Here is a 16,718-nt window from a genome sequence, read left to right as displayed (position 1 = left end):
CAACCTCTTCATCAAGTTTGCGGATGACATGACTGTGTTAGGCCACATCAGCAACAATGATGAGTCACACTACAGGAGCAAGGTGAGTCAGCTGGCCTCTTTGGTGCAAACACAACAATCTCTCTCTGAACACTGAGAAGACCAAGGAGATTGTTGTGGACTTAAAGAGAACTCGCAAACAACATGCCCCTCTATCCATCAACAGGGCTGCAGTGGAGAGGGTGAGCAGCACAAAGTTCCTGGGTGTGCACGTCACAGAGGACCTCTCCTAGACCATCAACACAGCATCACTGGCCAAGAAGGCTCAACAACGGCTCTACTTTCTCCACAAGCTAAGAAGAGCAAGAGCTCCCACCCCCATCATGAACACCTTCTACAAGGAGGCCATCGAGAGTATTCTGACTAGCTGTTTTACTGCGTGGTATGGGACCTGCACAGCATCCTGCCGCAGAACCCTCCAGCGCATTGTGAGAACTGCTGAGAAGATCATTGGTACCTCTCTCCCCTGCCTTCAGGACTTATACAGCTCCCGCCTCCTACGAAAAGCCCTCTGCTTGGAAGGTGATCCCACCCACCCGCTACACAGCTTCTTCAGCCAGCTGCCATCAGGGCGGAGACTGCTTGGTCTCAGGGCTAGGACCAGCAGACTAAGGGATAGCTCCATCCATCAGGCTGTGAGAATGCTGAACTCTCTCCCTGCTCTGCCCCCCCTCCCACTTCAGTCCCCCTCACACACTACTCAGCAACCTCAGCAATTACCACCAATACCCAGCTGTGACTTTGAAAATCAGGCAGCCACTCAACCACTTTAATCAGCCTCCAGGCTTCAAATCCCTGTATTTGCACTACTGTTGACACCGGTTCTCTTTATATTGGTATTGTCACCTTAAGCTCCTCATCAGACCTAACTGTGACTTTTTCAATAGAACCGGTATGCACTTGTTCACTTTATTCAGTTGTTATACTATTATCTCGCACTATTGTCTACTCTGCCTTGTACATCCAATATCCTACCTCCTCCTATTACGATCATCTTGCACTACTGTTTACTCTGCACTGTACATCCAGTATCCTACCTCCTTCTATTACAATTATTTTGCATTATTTTTTACACTGCCTTTTACATCCATTATCCTACCTCCAAATCAGGTTATTGTCTTCAGTCAGTGTCCCATTGTCTCATGTCTCTATCAATGAGCTGCTGGTATTGTATGTCCTGCACTTGTCTTCTGTTTGTTCACTTTCATATATTTATATACTTAGCATAGTTGAATTTAGTCTATTTTTTGTTACAAATCTGATTCCAAAAAAGTTGGGACACTAAACAAATTGTGAATAAAAACTGAATGCAATGATGTTGAGATGGCAAATGTCAATATTATATTCGTAATAGAACATAGATGACAGATCAAAAGTTTAATCTGAGTAAATATAACATTTTAAAGGAAAAATAAGCTGATTCAAAATTTCACAGTGTCAACAAATCCCCAAAAATTTGGGACAAGTAGCAATAAGTGGCTGAAAAAAGCAAATTGAGCATATAATGAACATCTGGAAGACCAATTAACATTAATTAGGTCAATTGACAACATGAGTGGGTATAAAAAGAGCTTCTCAGAGTGTCTCTCTGAAGCCAAGATGGTAAGTGGATCACCAATTCCACCATTGTGGCGCTGAAAGATGCAGCAATACCAGAATGGTGTTACCCAGCGTAAAATAGCAAAGGCTTTTAAGTTATCATCATCAACCGAGCATAACATCATCAAAAGATTCAGAGAATCTGGAACAATTGCTGTGCGTAAGGGTCAAGGCCGTAAAACTCTACTGGATGCTCGTGATCTCTGGGCCCTTAAACGTCACTGCACCTCAAACAGGAATGCCACTCTCAAGGAAATAACAGAATGTGCTCAGGAATACTTCCAGAAAGCATTGTCAGTGAACACAATCCACCGTGCCATCTGCCGTTGCCAGCTGAAACTCTACAGTGCAAAAGGAAGCCATTTCTAAGCAAACTCCACAAGCTCAGATGTTTGCTCAGACATTGCTACGTAGGAGAAGGATCCGGGTACTGAAATGGCCAGCCTGCAGTCCAGATCTTTCACCTATAGGGAACATTTGGCGTATCATAAAGAGGAAGGTGCGACAAAGAAGGCCCAAGACGATTGAACAGTTAGAGGCCTGTATTAGACATGAATGGGAGAGCATTCCTATTTCTAAACTTGAGAAACTGGTCTCCTCTGTCCCCAGACATTTGTTGAGTGTTGTACGAAGAAGGGGGGATGCCACACAGTGGTAAAAAATGGCCTTGTCCCAACTTTTTTTGGGATGCCATTAAATTTTTAAACGACATATTTTTTCCTTAAAATGATACATTCTCTCAGTTTAAACTTTTGATCTGTAATTTGTTTTCTATTCTGAATATAATATTAGATGTTGGCACCTCCACATCATTGCATTCAATTTTTATTCACAATTTGTCAATTCCCAACTTTTTAGGAATCCGGTTTGTAAATTTTACTGCATCTTGGAGAGGAGAGTAACGTGATTTCAATCCTTTGTATGTCCTGTACATATGCAGAATTGACAATAAAACCTCTCTTACCTGAGTATCTCCACTTTACTGTTTGAACTCTTCAGTCCGTCAGAGATCAGCTTCACTTCTGATTCCTGCAGCTCAGTGTGACTGAGGTCCAGCTCTTTCAGGGAGGAGTTTGGTGATTTCAGAGCAGAGAAGTGAACTTCACAGGAATTCATGGTGAGTTTATACACATTCAGTCTGCAAAGCAAAGTAAATACAGCAAAGTTCAAACAGAATGTGGATTTCAGAAAATAATACTTTCCATTATTTACATTATTCAGAGGGGCATTAAAAACAGACTCAGTCTGAACATTGTTTCTGAGTATTGTTCTGAATATTTTCAGCACTGTTTGTATTCTCTTCTCCACATGAACTTTCACCCCCAAAATTAAACTCTCTTTAAACTCCCTCTCACTTCAGGAGGCAGAAACGGGGGAAGAGAGAGTTACAGTCAGATGAAGACAGTGTTGAGGACTAGTCTCAATGGAAAATAGATACAGTCTGCTCTAAATGTCACCAAAATAACCAGTGAATGAAGGAATAAATTAATTTGTTAAATGTCAGTTACAGCTTCATCCTGATCAGGGTCTCAGTGGGGCTAGTGTCTTACTAAAAATCACTGGGAGCAAAGCAGGAACATCACACACACACACACACCCCCCAACATGTGTGTCTTTTCCTTCACTCCCACCACCCCCAATTATTCCTGCAGGTCATGGGGATTAAATCAGAGACCTTCCAGCCCCCAAACCCTCTTCTCTGATCACTACACCACAGCTGTCCATTTATAACACCTGAAATATTAAAATTAAGACTTTACCTCAAAGATGAACCACCAAATGTTCCTAATAAACACACTGAGGTGACTGGGTTAAAACCTTGTAACGTAAACAATCTCAGAGCCATCCTCTGCACCATTAAATGGAAAACTATATGAGCTTTTAATGTTGAATATCAAAAACATTTAGATCACTTCTGTCCAAATCACAGACCAACCTTTATTACAAGTTCTGTGTAAAACTAGAGCAAATCTTACTGTTTCTACAAATCTTTTATATTCAGGAACACACAGAAATCTCACCTGATTATCTCCAGTGTACAGTGTGAACTCCTCCATCCCTCAGAGACCAGCTTCACTTCTGAATCCTGCAGGTCAGTCTGACTGAGGACTGGCTCTTTCAGGGGTGAGTTTGGTGAGTTCAGAGCAGAGCAGAGACTTTCATAGGACTTCAGGGTGAATTTACAGTCTGTGAGTCTGCAAGGTAAAGTAAATACGGGATAAAATGAGATTTACTTACATCAGTATTTCTCCAATATTAATTATTCAGGGGTGTGTACATTATGAGCTCACTCTGAACATTTGTGAGTGTAACTACAGCCAACTGGAGCATGAGAACACACACATTATCCACATGGACATTCAACTCACAATCACACAACTCTCACCTGAGCGTCTCCAGTTTACAGTGTGAACTCTTTAGTGTCTCAGAGATCAGCTTCACTCCTGAATCCTGCAGGTCAATGTTACTGAGGTCCAGCTCTTTCAGGGGTGAGTTTGGTGAGTTCAGAGCCATGTTGATAACTTTACAGTAATTCATGGACAGGTCACAGCCAGAGAATCTGCAGGATGAGGTCAACACAGAGCAGAGTGCAGTTAAAGCAGAGAATGTGAAATTGGGGATTTGTGTTATATTAGGTGATGCAGACCTGATGAGCTCAGTCCGTTCATTCATTCATTCATTCATTCTTTCTCTGTTACTGCTTCATCCTGTTCAGAGTTGTGGTGGGCTTCACACACTCACACACTGTCAGAAAAACCGTCACTATGGTGGTACCCTCAGAGTTACATATTCAGTACCTTTAAGTAGAGAGCTTGACTGTACTTTATTCTATTATATTATAGATTTTAAAACCGGGTTCATTTCATGCACCGAGTTTCATTTCCAGGACAGGATATTACAAGAGAATGTAATATACCTTTAAGAAACAAAACTGGACTTTAAAACCACTGTTGTACCTTTCAAAGATACATTTACACTCATTGTACCTTTAGTGATCATAATGTACTTCTTACTGTACCCTTTGTTAACACGAGAAAAGATGAACTTTTAAAAGACAAAAAACTTCCTTTTATTTCTCTCCTTCTACCTCTCCACTCCTGTCCTTCACAATGAAAGTCTTTCTTTTGTACTGCAGTTCAAGTATATACACAGTCTTAACTAATTATGTAACTAAACACATATGAACATTATCAAACTCCCTTATTTCTTTAAAAAAATGATTACCGTTAACATCAGAATATACTGAACATAACTAAACATAAAGAGAGGCACGGTGGCGCAGCAGGTAGTGTCCCAGTCACACAGCTCCACGGAGCTCCAAAAACACATGTTGGTAGGTAGATTGGCGACTCAAAAAAAAAAAAAGCGTCCGTAGTGAGTGCGTGAGTGAATGTGTGTGTGTGTCTGTGTTGCCCTGTGAAGGACTGGCGCCCCCTCCAGGGTGTATTCCCACCTTGCGCCCAATGATTGCAGGTAGGCTCTGGACCCACCGTGACCCTGAACTGGATAAGGGTTACAGACAATGAATGAATGAACTAAACATAACCTGGTATGTCTTAATAGCACTCTGATATTAAGTTCTTTTAATCAATTAAGCACAGAGTGTCAAGTAACTTGTAATATGGTGCCCCCGTTTTTGTAAGACAGTCTTCAAGTTGTTCACTTGTGCTGTATCTTAGCAGCCGCTCAACCTTCTTTGTTTGTAAAAGTTTTTTAATGCTGCTTATTTCCAGACCCAAATCTGATGTGAAAAAGTCAATGTGATTTGTCTTGTTCACAAAGCCACATGAACAACACGTCTGTGTCACGTCTGTGTCACTGGGCCTCTTTAGCTGCTGCGTGAACATAGCCTTAGTATTCCTTGCCCAGAATATGCCAAGCCAGTAAACAACGGATGTTTAAGACATAGTACATTTGTTTTGCTTATTTTGAGAATTTGTAAATATTGTTTTCAAACATAAAATTTTAATTAAAAACAGGACAAGGGGCAAATATCTTTACATATATTTATGAATAAACTGTTCAATAAACTGACGTTCTTTACCATAATAGAGTGTGTATATTATTATGTTATCATTAAGCATACAGGCCTATTAAAATACTGGGGGTGTAAAAAACAAACAAACAGACAATTAAATCTTACATTTTAAAATAAAGTAATTAAATCGCAATTACTTGTATGACAAATAATCGTCAGTTAAAATTTCATGATCGTGACAGCCCTACAAATGATAAATCATTTGTTGCCCATACATCCCCACGGATTTCTTTAGTGTTGATATCAGTAACAATAGGTTCTCTCTGAAGGTCCACTAAATTGGATATGACAAGTGAATATGTAGTGCCCGCAACATTGGTGGGCTCTAAGAACTGCAAGTTGTACCCGTTTCTGTATTTCCCCATAGCTTTGCTGCTAAAATCCCACTGGTTCTATCTCTGTATTTCAGAACATGTCCTGTTTTTAGCCGGACTTCAGTTCTCTGCTTTGTACTACCACGTGTCTTTATGTTGTCATTTGTGTGCTGTGCTGCTTCATTCTGTACTATTTGCTCCTGTGTCCAATTTGCATCACACTCTGCTGCATCTCTGTTACAGTTTCTGTTTTGTCTATGTTATTGTCAGTACTGTTTGTCATCTCCTGTCTGTGCACAATTTGTGTCCTTTTCTGCATATGACATGTTGATCCTCGTACTTCATATTTGCTTTTCATAGTCTGAGGTGATGTACCCTACTACAGGTACCTCCGTGTCTAACAAACAGCAATGCACCATCCTGACCAATGACAACTCATTGGTCCATTTAAAGATTTAAAAACAAATAAGAGAATTTTAAAATGTACTTTAAAATGCACAGACAACCAAAGGAGAGAGGCCAGAATGGGAGTTATATGCTCCCTCTTACGAGTCCCTTTAAGAGTCGGGCAGCAGCATTTTGAACTAATTGGAGACATCTGAGGGAGGATTGGCTGACTACAAAATAGAGTGCATTGCAGTAATCCAGCCGGGACGTGATTATTATTCATGGATTACTGTTTGAAAGTGCTCATGTGCAAGAATTGGCTTCACCTTTGCCAGCTGCCTTAGGTGGAAAAAGCTGGACTTAACTACTGTACCAATTTGGCGGTCAAAATTAAAATCACTGTCCATCTTAAAACCCAAATTTAAGATTGTTGGCTTCACGTACAAAATCAAGGGGCCCAAATCAACTGGAGGGGCTTCACAGGGACCACTGGGACCAAACACCATCACTTCTGTTTTGTTTTCATTAAAATGTAAAAAAAAAAAAAAATAAAGCCATCCAGTCTTTAATGTCATTGAGACATAACAAAAGTGGTTTAATCGAGAAGGCATCTTTCTTCTTCAAAGGGACATATATCTGGCTGTCGTCAGCATAACATTGGAATGCAATGCCATGTTTTCTAAAGATAGAGCCCAATAGGAGAAGATAAAGTGAGAAAAGGAAGCTGAGGAGGATTCTGAGCCAGCAAAACTCAGACACAAAGTTGTGTCCGTCAGATAGGACCTAAACTATTTCAAAGCGCTACCACAAATGCCAACTAGATGCTGCAAGCGGGAAACTAAAATATTGTGATCCACTGTGTATTCTCTTCTCCACATGAACTTTCACCCCCAAAATTAAACTCTCTTTAAACTCCCTCTCACTTCAGGAGGCAGAAACGGGGGAAGAGAGAGTTACAGTCAGATGAAGACAGTGTTGAGGACTAGTCTCAATGGAAAATAGATACAGTCTGCTCTAAATGTCACCAAAATAACCAGTGAATGAAGGAATAAATTAATTTGTTAAATGTCAGTTACAGCTTCATCCTGATCAGGGTCTCAGTGGGGCTAGTGTCTTACTAAAAATCACTGGGAGCAAAGCAGGAACATCACACACACACACACACCCCCCAACATGTGTGTCTTTTCCTTCACTCCCACCACCCCCAATTATTCCTGCAGGTCATGGGGATTAAATCAGAGACCTTCCAGCCCCCAAACCCTCTTCTCTGATCACTACACCACAGCTGTCCATTTATAACACCTGAAATATTAAAATTAAGACTTTACCTCAAAGATGAACCACCAAATGTTCCTAATAAACACACTGAGGTGACTGGGTTAAAACCTTGTAACGTAAACAATCTCAGAGCCATCCTCTGCACCATTAAATGGAAAACTATATGAGCTTTTAATGTTGAATATCAAAAACATTTAGATCACTTCTGTCCAAATCACAGACCAACCTTTATTACAAGTTCTGTGTAAAACTAGAGCAAATCTTACTGTTTCTACAAATCTTTTATATTCAGGAACACACAGAAATCTCACCTGATTATCTCCAGTGTACAGTGTGAACTCCTCCATCCCTCAGAGACCAGCTTCACTTCTGAATCCTGCAGGTCAGTCTGACTGAGGACTGGCTCTTTCAGGGGTGAGTTTGGTGAGTTCAGAGCAGAGCAGAGACTTTCATAGGACTTCAGGGTGAATTTACAGTCTGTGAGTCTGCAAGGTAAAGTAAATACGGGATAAAATGAGATTTACTTACATCAGTATTTCTCCAATATTAATTATTCAGGGGTGTGTACATTATGAGCTCACTCTGAACATTTGTGAGTGTAACTACAGCCAACTGGAGCATGAGAACACACACATTATCCACATGGACATTCAACTCACAATCACACAACTCTCACCTGAGCGTCTCCAGTTTACAGTGTGAACTCTTTAGTGTCTCAGAGATCAGCTTCACTCCTGAATCCTGCAGGTCAATGTTACTGAGGTCCAGCTCTTTCAGGGGTGAGTTTGGTGAGTTCAGAGCCATGTTGATAACTTTACAGTAATTCATGGACAGGTCACAGCCAGAGAATCTGCAGGATGAGGTCAACACAGAGCAGAGTGCAGTTAAAGCAGAGAATGTGAAATTGGGGATTTGTGTTATATTAGGTGATGCAGACCTGATGAGCTCAGTCCGTTCATTCATTCATTCATTCATTCTTTCTCTGTTACTGCTTCATCCTGTTCAGAGTTGTGGTGGGCTTCACACACTCACACACTGTCAGAAAAACCGTCACTATGGTGGTACCCTCAGAGTTACATATTCAGTACCTTTAAGTAGAGAGCTTGACTGTACTTTATTCTATTATATTATAGATTTTAAAACCGGGTTCATTTCATGCACCGAGTTTCATTTCCAGGACAGGATATTACAAGAGAATGTAATATACCTTTAAGAAACAAAACTGGACTTTAAAACCACTGTTGTACCTTTCAAAGATACATTTACACTCATTGTACCTTTAGTGATCATAATGTACTTCTTACTGTACCCTTTGTTAACACGAGAAAAGATGAACTTTTAAAAGACAAAAAACTTCCTTTTATTTCTCTCCTTCTACCTCTCCACTCCTGTCCTTCACAATGAAAGTCTTTCTTTTGTACTGCAGTTCAAGTATATACACAGTCTTAACTAATTATGTAACTAAACACATATGAACATTATCAAACTCCCTTATTTCTTTAAAAAAATGATTACCGTTAACATCAGAATATACTGAACATAACTAAACATAAAGAGAGGCACGGTGGCGCAGCAGGTAGTGTCCCAGTCACACAGCTCCACGGAGCTCCAAAAACACATGTTGGTAGGTAGATTGGCGACTCAAAAAAAAAAAAAGCGTCCGTAGTGAGTGCGTGAGTGAATGTGTGTGTGTGTCTGTGTTGCCCTGTGAAGGACTGGCGCCCCCTCCAGGGTGTATTCCCACCTTGCGCCCAATGATTGCAGGTAGGCTCTGGACCCACCGTGACCCTGAACTGGATAAGGGTTACAGACAATGAATGAATGAACTAAACATAACCTGGTATGTCTTAATAGCACTCTGATATTAAGTTCTTTTAATCAATTAAGCACAGAGTGTCAAGTAACTTGTAATATGGTGCCCCCGTTTTTGTAAGACAGTCTTCAAGTTGTTCACTTGTGCTGTATCTTAGCAGCCGCTCAACCTTCTTTGTTTGTAAAAGTTTTTTAATGCTGCTTATTTCCAGACCCAAATCTGATGTGAAAAAGTCAATGTGATTTGTCTTGTTCACAAAGCCACATGAACAACACGTCTGTGTCACGTCTGTGTCACTGGGCCTCTTTAGCTGCTGCGTGAACATAGCCTTAGTATTCCTTGCCCAGAATATGCCAAGCCAGTAAACAACGGATGTTTAAGACATAGTACATTTGTTTTGCTTATTTTGAGAATTTGTAAATATTGTTTTCAAACATAAAATTTTAATTAAAAACAGGACAAGGGGCAAATATCTTTACATATATTTATGAATAAACTGTTCAATAAACTGACGTTCTTTACCATAATAGAGTGTGTATATTATTATGTTATCATTAAGCATACAGGCCTATTAAAATACTGGGGGTGTAAAAAACAAACAAACAGACAATTAAATCTTACATTTTAAAATAAAGTAATTAAATCGCAATTACTTGTATGACAAATAATCGTCAGTTAAAATTTCATGATCGTGACAGCCCTACAAATGATAAATCATTTGTTGCCCATACATCCCCACGGATTTCTTTAGTGTTGATATCAGTAACAATAGGTTCTCTCTGAAGGTCCACTAAATTGGATATGACAAGTGAATATGTAGTGCCCGCAACATTGGTGGGCTCTAAGAACTGCAAGTTGTACCCGTTTCTGTATTTCCCCATAGCTTTGCTGCTAAAATCCCACTGGTTCTATCTCTGTATTTCAGAACATGTCCTGTTTTTAGCCGGACTTCAGTTCTCTGCTTTGTACTACCACGTGTCTTTATGTTGTCATTTGTGTGCTGTGCTGCTTCATTCTGTACTATTTGCTCCTGTGTCCAATTTGCATCACACTCTGCTGCATCTCTGTTACAGTTTCTGTTTTGTCTATGTTATTGTCAGTACTGTTTGTCATCTCCTGTCTGTGCACAATTTGTGTCCTTTTCTGCATATGACATGTTGATCCTCGTACTTCATATTTGCTTTTCATAGTCTGAGGTGATGTACCCTACTACAGGTACCTCCGTGTCTAACAAACAGCAATGCACCATCCTGACCAATGACAACTCATTGGTCCATTTAAAGATTTAAAAACAAATAAGAGAATTTTAAAATGTACTTTAAAATGCACAGACAACCAAAGGAGAGAGGCCAGAATGGGAGTTATATGCTCCCTCTTACGCGATCCCTTTAAGAGTCGGGCAGCAGCATTTTGAACTAATTGGAGACATCTGAGGGAGGATTGGCTGACTACAAAATAGAGTGCATTGCAGTAATCCAGCCGGGACGTGATTATTATTCATGGATTACTGTTTGAAAGTGCTCATGTGCAAGAATTGGCTTCACCTTTGCCAGCTGCCTTAGGTGGAAAAAGCTGGACTTAACTACTGTACCAATTTGGCGGTCAAAATTAAAATCACTGTCCATCTTAAAACCCAAATTTAAGATTGTTGGCTTCACGTACAAAATCAAGGGGCCCAAATCAACTGGAGGGGCTTCACAGGGACCACTGGGACCAAACACCATCACTTCTGTTTTGTTTTCATTAAAATGTAAAAAAAAAAAAAAATAAAGCCATCCAGTCTTTAATGTCATTGAGACATAACAAAAGTGGTTTAATCGAGAAGGCATCTTTCTTCTTCAAAGGGACATATATCTGGCTGTCGTCAGCATAACATTGGAATGCAATGCCATGTTTTCTAAAGATAGAGCCCAATAGGAGAAGATAAAGTGAGAAAAGGAAGCTGAGGAGGATTCTGAGCCAGCAAAACTCAGACACAAAGTTGTGTCCGTCAGATAGGACCTAAACTATTTCAAAGCGCTACCACAAATGCCAACTAGATGCTGCAAGCGGGAAACTAAAATATTGTGATCCACTGTGTCAAATGCCGCAGTTAGATCCAGCAGGACAAGAATTACATGGTCCCCAGAATCATTGGCCAGGAGTATGTCATTGAAAACCCTGAGCAACGCTGACTCCAGAAAAATCTCCAGGATATTATGCTCATCCAAAAATAATTTCAGTTGAGCATAAACAACTTTCTCCAAGATAAAAGGCAGCTTGGAAATAGGCCTATAATTAGCCAATACCGTATGGTCGAGGCCAGGTTTCTTGAGGAGGGTTTGTACTACAGCATGTTTAAAACTCACAGGAACAACACTAGAAGACAGACTGCTATTAATAATGGCCAGAACCTGCTGCCCAATACTATGAAAAATCTCTTTTAGAAAGTGAGGAGGCAAAATATCACAAGGAGAACCTGAGGGCTTTAAATGGCCCACCACATCCTCCAAGTGCGAAAGAGTCACCGGCTCAAACCTATCAAACACAGCCAAGCAAGGGGCAGAGTCAGAGGGGTCAACAGCAGGAGCTGTGATAAGAGCTCTTGCAGTAACAATCTTATCAATAAAAAAGTGCAGATGATGCAAATGCTTCAAAACAGACAGGTTTTAAATAACACACGTGGCTTATGACAATTTGCCATAATAATATTTGACAAGTGTTCTCTCTTAACCTCTTTGATAGTGCTCTGGTAAGAACGCAAGCAGTCTTTTAACATTTGAAATGAAACCTGCAGCTTATCATTTTTCCATCTGCGTTCAGCTCTGCGATACTTCTGCTTTGCTGCATGCGCTCGGTCATTGAACCAGGGCTCAGGTTTTACTTTGGGCTGTATAGTTCTTAATGGAGCAACTGAGTCTAGTATGGTTTGACAGGAGGAGTGAAACCAGGAGCTGAGCTCCTCCGTATTAACAGAGGCTGAGTCAGGAAGAGAACAAAGCTAGTCGAAAGCGCAGGTGAACTGACTGGCAGTGAAAGAGTTAAAACTCCGACCAAGCCGAGCAGGAGCCCAAGATATAACAGCAGCACAGGATAAAGCAACATCAAATAAATCAGGTGTGTGATCAGAAAACCCACTATCATGGATCTCTAAATTTAACACAGACAACCCATAAGAAAGAACAAGGTCTAAGGTATGTCCATGTTCATGTGTACAGAACAGAAGAAGTCCCCCAGGATAAAAGTTTTATTTGCCAGTGATCTGGCGTCCACAAGGCCGATCCTGGCAGGAGCTGAGGCCTGTGCTTCAGCAAATTTAGGCGCACAAAGCGCCTAACCTTAGGTTGCAGGTATTCACCCCACACTGGCAGAGCCAGGATAAGCAGGGACGGCAGTGCCAGAATCCCTCATCCAGGACGATGACAGGTACCAGAGAGATGCCGATGGGCCCCAGAAAACGCCAGGACACAACAAATTGAAAGAATAATCCATGTCCTGTCCGGGAAATGGATGAAGAATGTGCCAGGAAGACCTTTAGTTTCACTAACCGACCACCACGTTTACCGTCTGCCGAAGAGTGAGTCGGGATACCCGATAGGTGCGGGGGCAAAGGATTCTGTCCACTGTGATTAAACACATCTACATCACAGACATTGTATCTAAGATCAAGGAGAAATTGGCGATCATACACCAGTGGAGACTTACTATGTGAAGTGCCAAAGCTTAGCAACACTAACGACACAAGCCAAAGTGAGAGTAACAGACGGCCAGCCACACACACCGGTGCCATCTTCACTGGCAACTCCTGGTCCTTTCCACTCTGGAAAATTCACTCTTTTGTAGTACACTTTATCACCCATTTCATACTTCTCAGCTGTTTGACATAGTTGTTTCTGCAGTGCTCTCCTTATTCTTTCTGAACATTCCGTTTCTGTAAAAGCCTTTGGTGATGCATGTAAAGCAGAAATGTGTTTTGCCACCCATTCACTTTTTGTAGTGCCCTCTAAAGCTGGGGTCTTGTCTGTTAGTACAGAAGGCAGGTTAGGATTTTAATGATCTTCTTATTTACAGAGAGAGCACTATGGTGTTGTGGAGGGTGAGGAGCTGGATTCTGCCGTGAACACAATCATTTATCAAACTGGGTCTTTTCTGTAATTTCTAGTTCATCTGGAATTGTTATTCTCAGATTTATCAAATTTAACTCTCACTGATTAAACACTGAGGTCGTTACATTAGAACTTCCTTTTGCTCAAATCAGCCACGTTTACATACGGCCTGATAATCCACTAATAATCAGACTAACAGCTCAGTCTGAACAGAACAGGTCCATGTATAAACCTCAATCAGAACAGAGTAGTCCAGCTGAGGTCAGTCAGATTACAGTTTCTATACGATTAAAGGAGCTGAGTAATCCTTTAAATAACTGTAGAAGGTAACAGCAGCACACATTATCACTGGAACAGGGTCTAACAGTGTGTTCTGTGAGGAAGAGAGAATCTTTCATCCACTCACAGAAAATCATGAATAACTGATGTGTCGTACAGAAATGTATCTTCCGCTCAGAGTCTGAGAATTCCTTCAGTCCGACTCTCTCCAAGAGAGACCATTCTCTCTCTCGCTAATAGGACTCACATAAAACAAACACAGACAGAAAACTCTACTAATGCTTCTGCTCCTCTCACTCAGACTGGACTCCTGCACAGGGTTGTTGTCATGGAAACGTGGACTAAGTGCTACTCTGTGTATATTATGAGAATTTTATCAGACTGGAGATTAGCCTGAACAATTAAACATCTGAACGGTCCGTGTAATATTAATCAGTTCAGTTTTCTGACTGTTTGATGTTAAAAAACAAAATAGAAAATTGGTTGTAAAACTTTAATTATTAACTAAAACAATTTATTCTATCTCATTTTAGAAAATAACAAACTACAGACACCTGCTGTTGGTTTATGATTGTATTTGTAAACTTTGTTGTTTTTGTTCAAGTTTGATGTTTTAGAAAATACTTACATAATTTTCTGAAGGGAATGTACAGCATTGGAGAAACACACACGGTGTCTAATGGTTCATTTTGTATTTGTAAACAATGGAAGAGGATCTACACCATCTATTTATTTCTTTGCTATTTCAGTCACTAACTTTGCTCCATACACCAATATCTGTGTGGAGCAGGATGAAGTCTGAATGTTTAAGAAAAGCCTATTATCATTTTGTTGCTGTCCCATTGCTGCTGTATCTCTTCAAAGGAATCAATCAATAAATCAATCAGTCAATCCAACCATTCATGAAAACTCTCAGTAAATAATGTTGGAGAGTGTGGTTTGACACACACATTCATTAAAAATGCCCCAGAAAAAATAACATAAAAACTAAAACATAGTAAATATGTGTTGTGAGTAAAATATAAGGTGAATCATGAAGCTAAAGCAGCAGACCTTCAGAGTCAGAAATTAAAAGATAAAAAGCTTGTCTTACCTGAGTATCTCCACTTTACTGTTTGAACTCTTCAGTCCGTCAGAGATCAGCTTCACTTCTGATTCCTGCAGCTCAGTGTGACTGAGGTCCAGCTCTTTCAGGGAGGGGTTTAGTGATTTCAGAGCAGAGAAGTGAACTTCACAGGAATTCATGGTGAATTTATATCCATTCCGTCTGCAAAGCAAAGTAAATACAGCACAGTTCAAACAGAATGTGGATTTCAGACTCAGAATCAGTTTAATGAGATTAATGAGTAAAATAACACTTTCCATTATTTACATTATTCAGAGGGGCATTAATAACAGACTCAGTCTGAACGTTTTTTCTGAATATTGTTCTGAATATTTTCAGCACTGTTTGTATTCTCTTCTCCGCATGAACTTTCACCCCCAAAATTAAACTCTCTTTAAACTCCCTCTCAATTCAGGAGGCAGAAACGGGGGAAGAGGGAGTTACAGTCAGATGAAGACCGTGTTGAGAACTAGTCTCAATGGATCATAGCTACAGTGTACTCTAAAGGTCACCAAAATAACCAATGAATGGATAAAACTATAAATTGTGTGTTACAGCTTCATCCTGATCAGGGTCATGGTGGGACCAGTGTCTTACTAAAAATCACTGGGAGCAAAGCAGGAACATCACACAGACACACACACCCCAACATGTGTGTCTGGACTGTACGATGAAGCCAGAGCCACCGGACGAAACCCACACAGACACAGAGAGAACACACAACTCCCTTCACAGTCAGTGACTCAAGGTGTAGACTGACTCTAGGACCCAGAAATACTAAAGCTATGTGGCAGCAACGCTAACTGTGTCTCACCACCGCTGAGATAGTGCTTTCACTTTGTAGATCAGTGTTCTGTTCTTCTTCCTCTAGAAAGATCCTCAGGTTTAAGGGAATTTCAATGTACAATGAAACGTCTCTTTATTCAACACGTGGCAGTAAACATACACACACACACACACACACTAGAGCACTAGGGGTAGTACACACTGGCCCCTCAGCTGTGGACTGAAGAGGAGGACAGTGCTTTTCCTTCACTCCCACCACCCCCAATTATTCCTGCGGGTCGTGGGGATCGAATCAGGGACCTTCCAGCCCCAAACCCTCTTCTCTGACCACTACACCACAGCTGTCCATTTATAACACCTGAAATATTAAAACTAAGACTTTACCTCAAAGATGAACTACCAAATGTTCCTAATAAACACACTGAGGTGACTGGTTTAAAACCTTGTAACGTAAACAATCTCAGAGCCATCCTCTGCACCATTAAATGGAAATCTATGTGAGCTTTGAATGTTGAATATCAGAAACATTTAGATCACTTCTGTCCAAATCACAGACAAACCTTTATTAAATGTTCTGTGTAAAACTAGAGCAAATCTTACTATTTTTACAAACCTTTTCAATTCAGGAACACACAGAAATCTCACCTGATTATCTCCAGTGTACAGTCTGAACTCCTCCATCCCTCAGAGACCAGCTTCACTCCTGAATCCTGCAGGTCAGTCTGACTGAGGTCCAGCTCTTTCAGGGGTGAGTTTGGGGAGTTCAGAGCAGAGCAGAGACTTTCATAGGAATTCAGGGTGAATTTACAGTCTGTGAGTCTGCAAGGTAAAGTAAATACAGGAGAAAGTGAAGTTAAAATAGAGAATGTGAAATTCAGACTCATGTGAATCAGGAATTATGAGATTTTCATACATCAGTATTTCTCCAATATTAATTATTCAGGGGTGTGTACATTATGAGCTCAACCTGAACATTTGTTATGAATGTTATTCT

The 16,718-nt window shown here is 40.5% G+C and overlaps 1 protein-coding gene across 1 annotated transcript in view; it reads right to left on the bottom strand.

Annotated features, from left to right (window-relative positions):
• Positions 1–16,718, bottom strand: part of LOC136687332 (NACHT, LRR and PYD domains-containing protein 3-like) — a 72,315-nt gene that overhangs the window by 20,009 nt on the left and 35,588 nt on the right. Inside the window, exons 6-7 of the mRNA XM_066661713.1 lie at positions 8,333–8,506; positions 4,025–4,198 (exon numbers count right to left, since the gene is read on the bottom strand). Of these exons, the coding sequence (XP_066517810.1) occupies positions 4,025–4,198; positions 8,333–8,506 (348 nt within the window). The remainder of the gene's footprint in view (positions 1–4,024; positions 4,199–8,332; positions 8,507–16,718) is intronic.

This window comes from Hoplias malabaricus, chromosome 2 (genome assembly GCF_029633855.1).
Source record: "Hoplias malabaricus isolate fHopMal1 chromosome 2, fHopMal1.hap1, whole genome shotgun sequence".
Classification (NCBI taxonomy): Eukaryota; Metazoa; Chordata; class Actinopteri; order Characiformes; family Erythrinidae; genus Hoplias; species Hoplias malabaricus.
The sequence above is the reverse complement of the archived record's forward strand: the minus strand, read 5'-3'. Positions and strand labels throughout refer to the sequence as shown.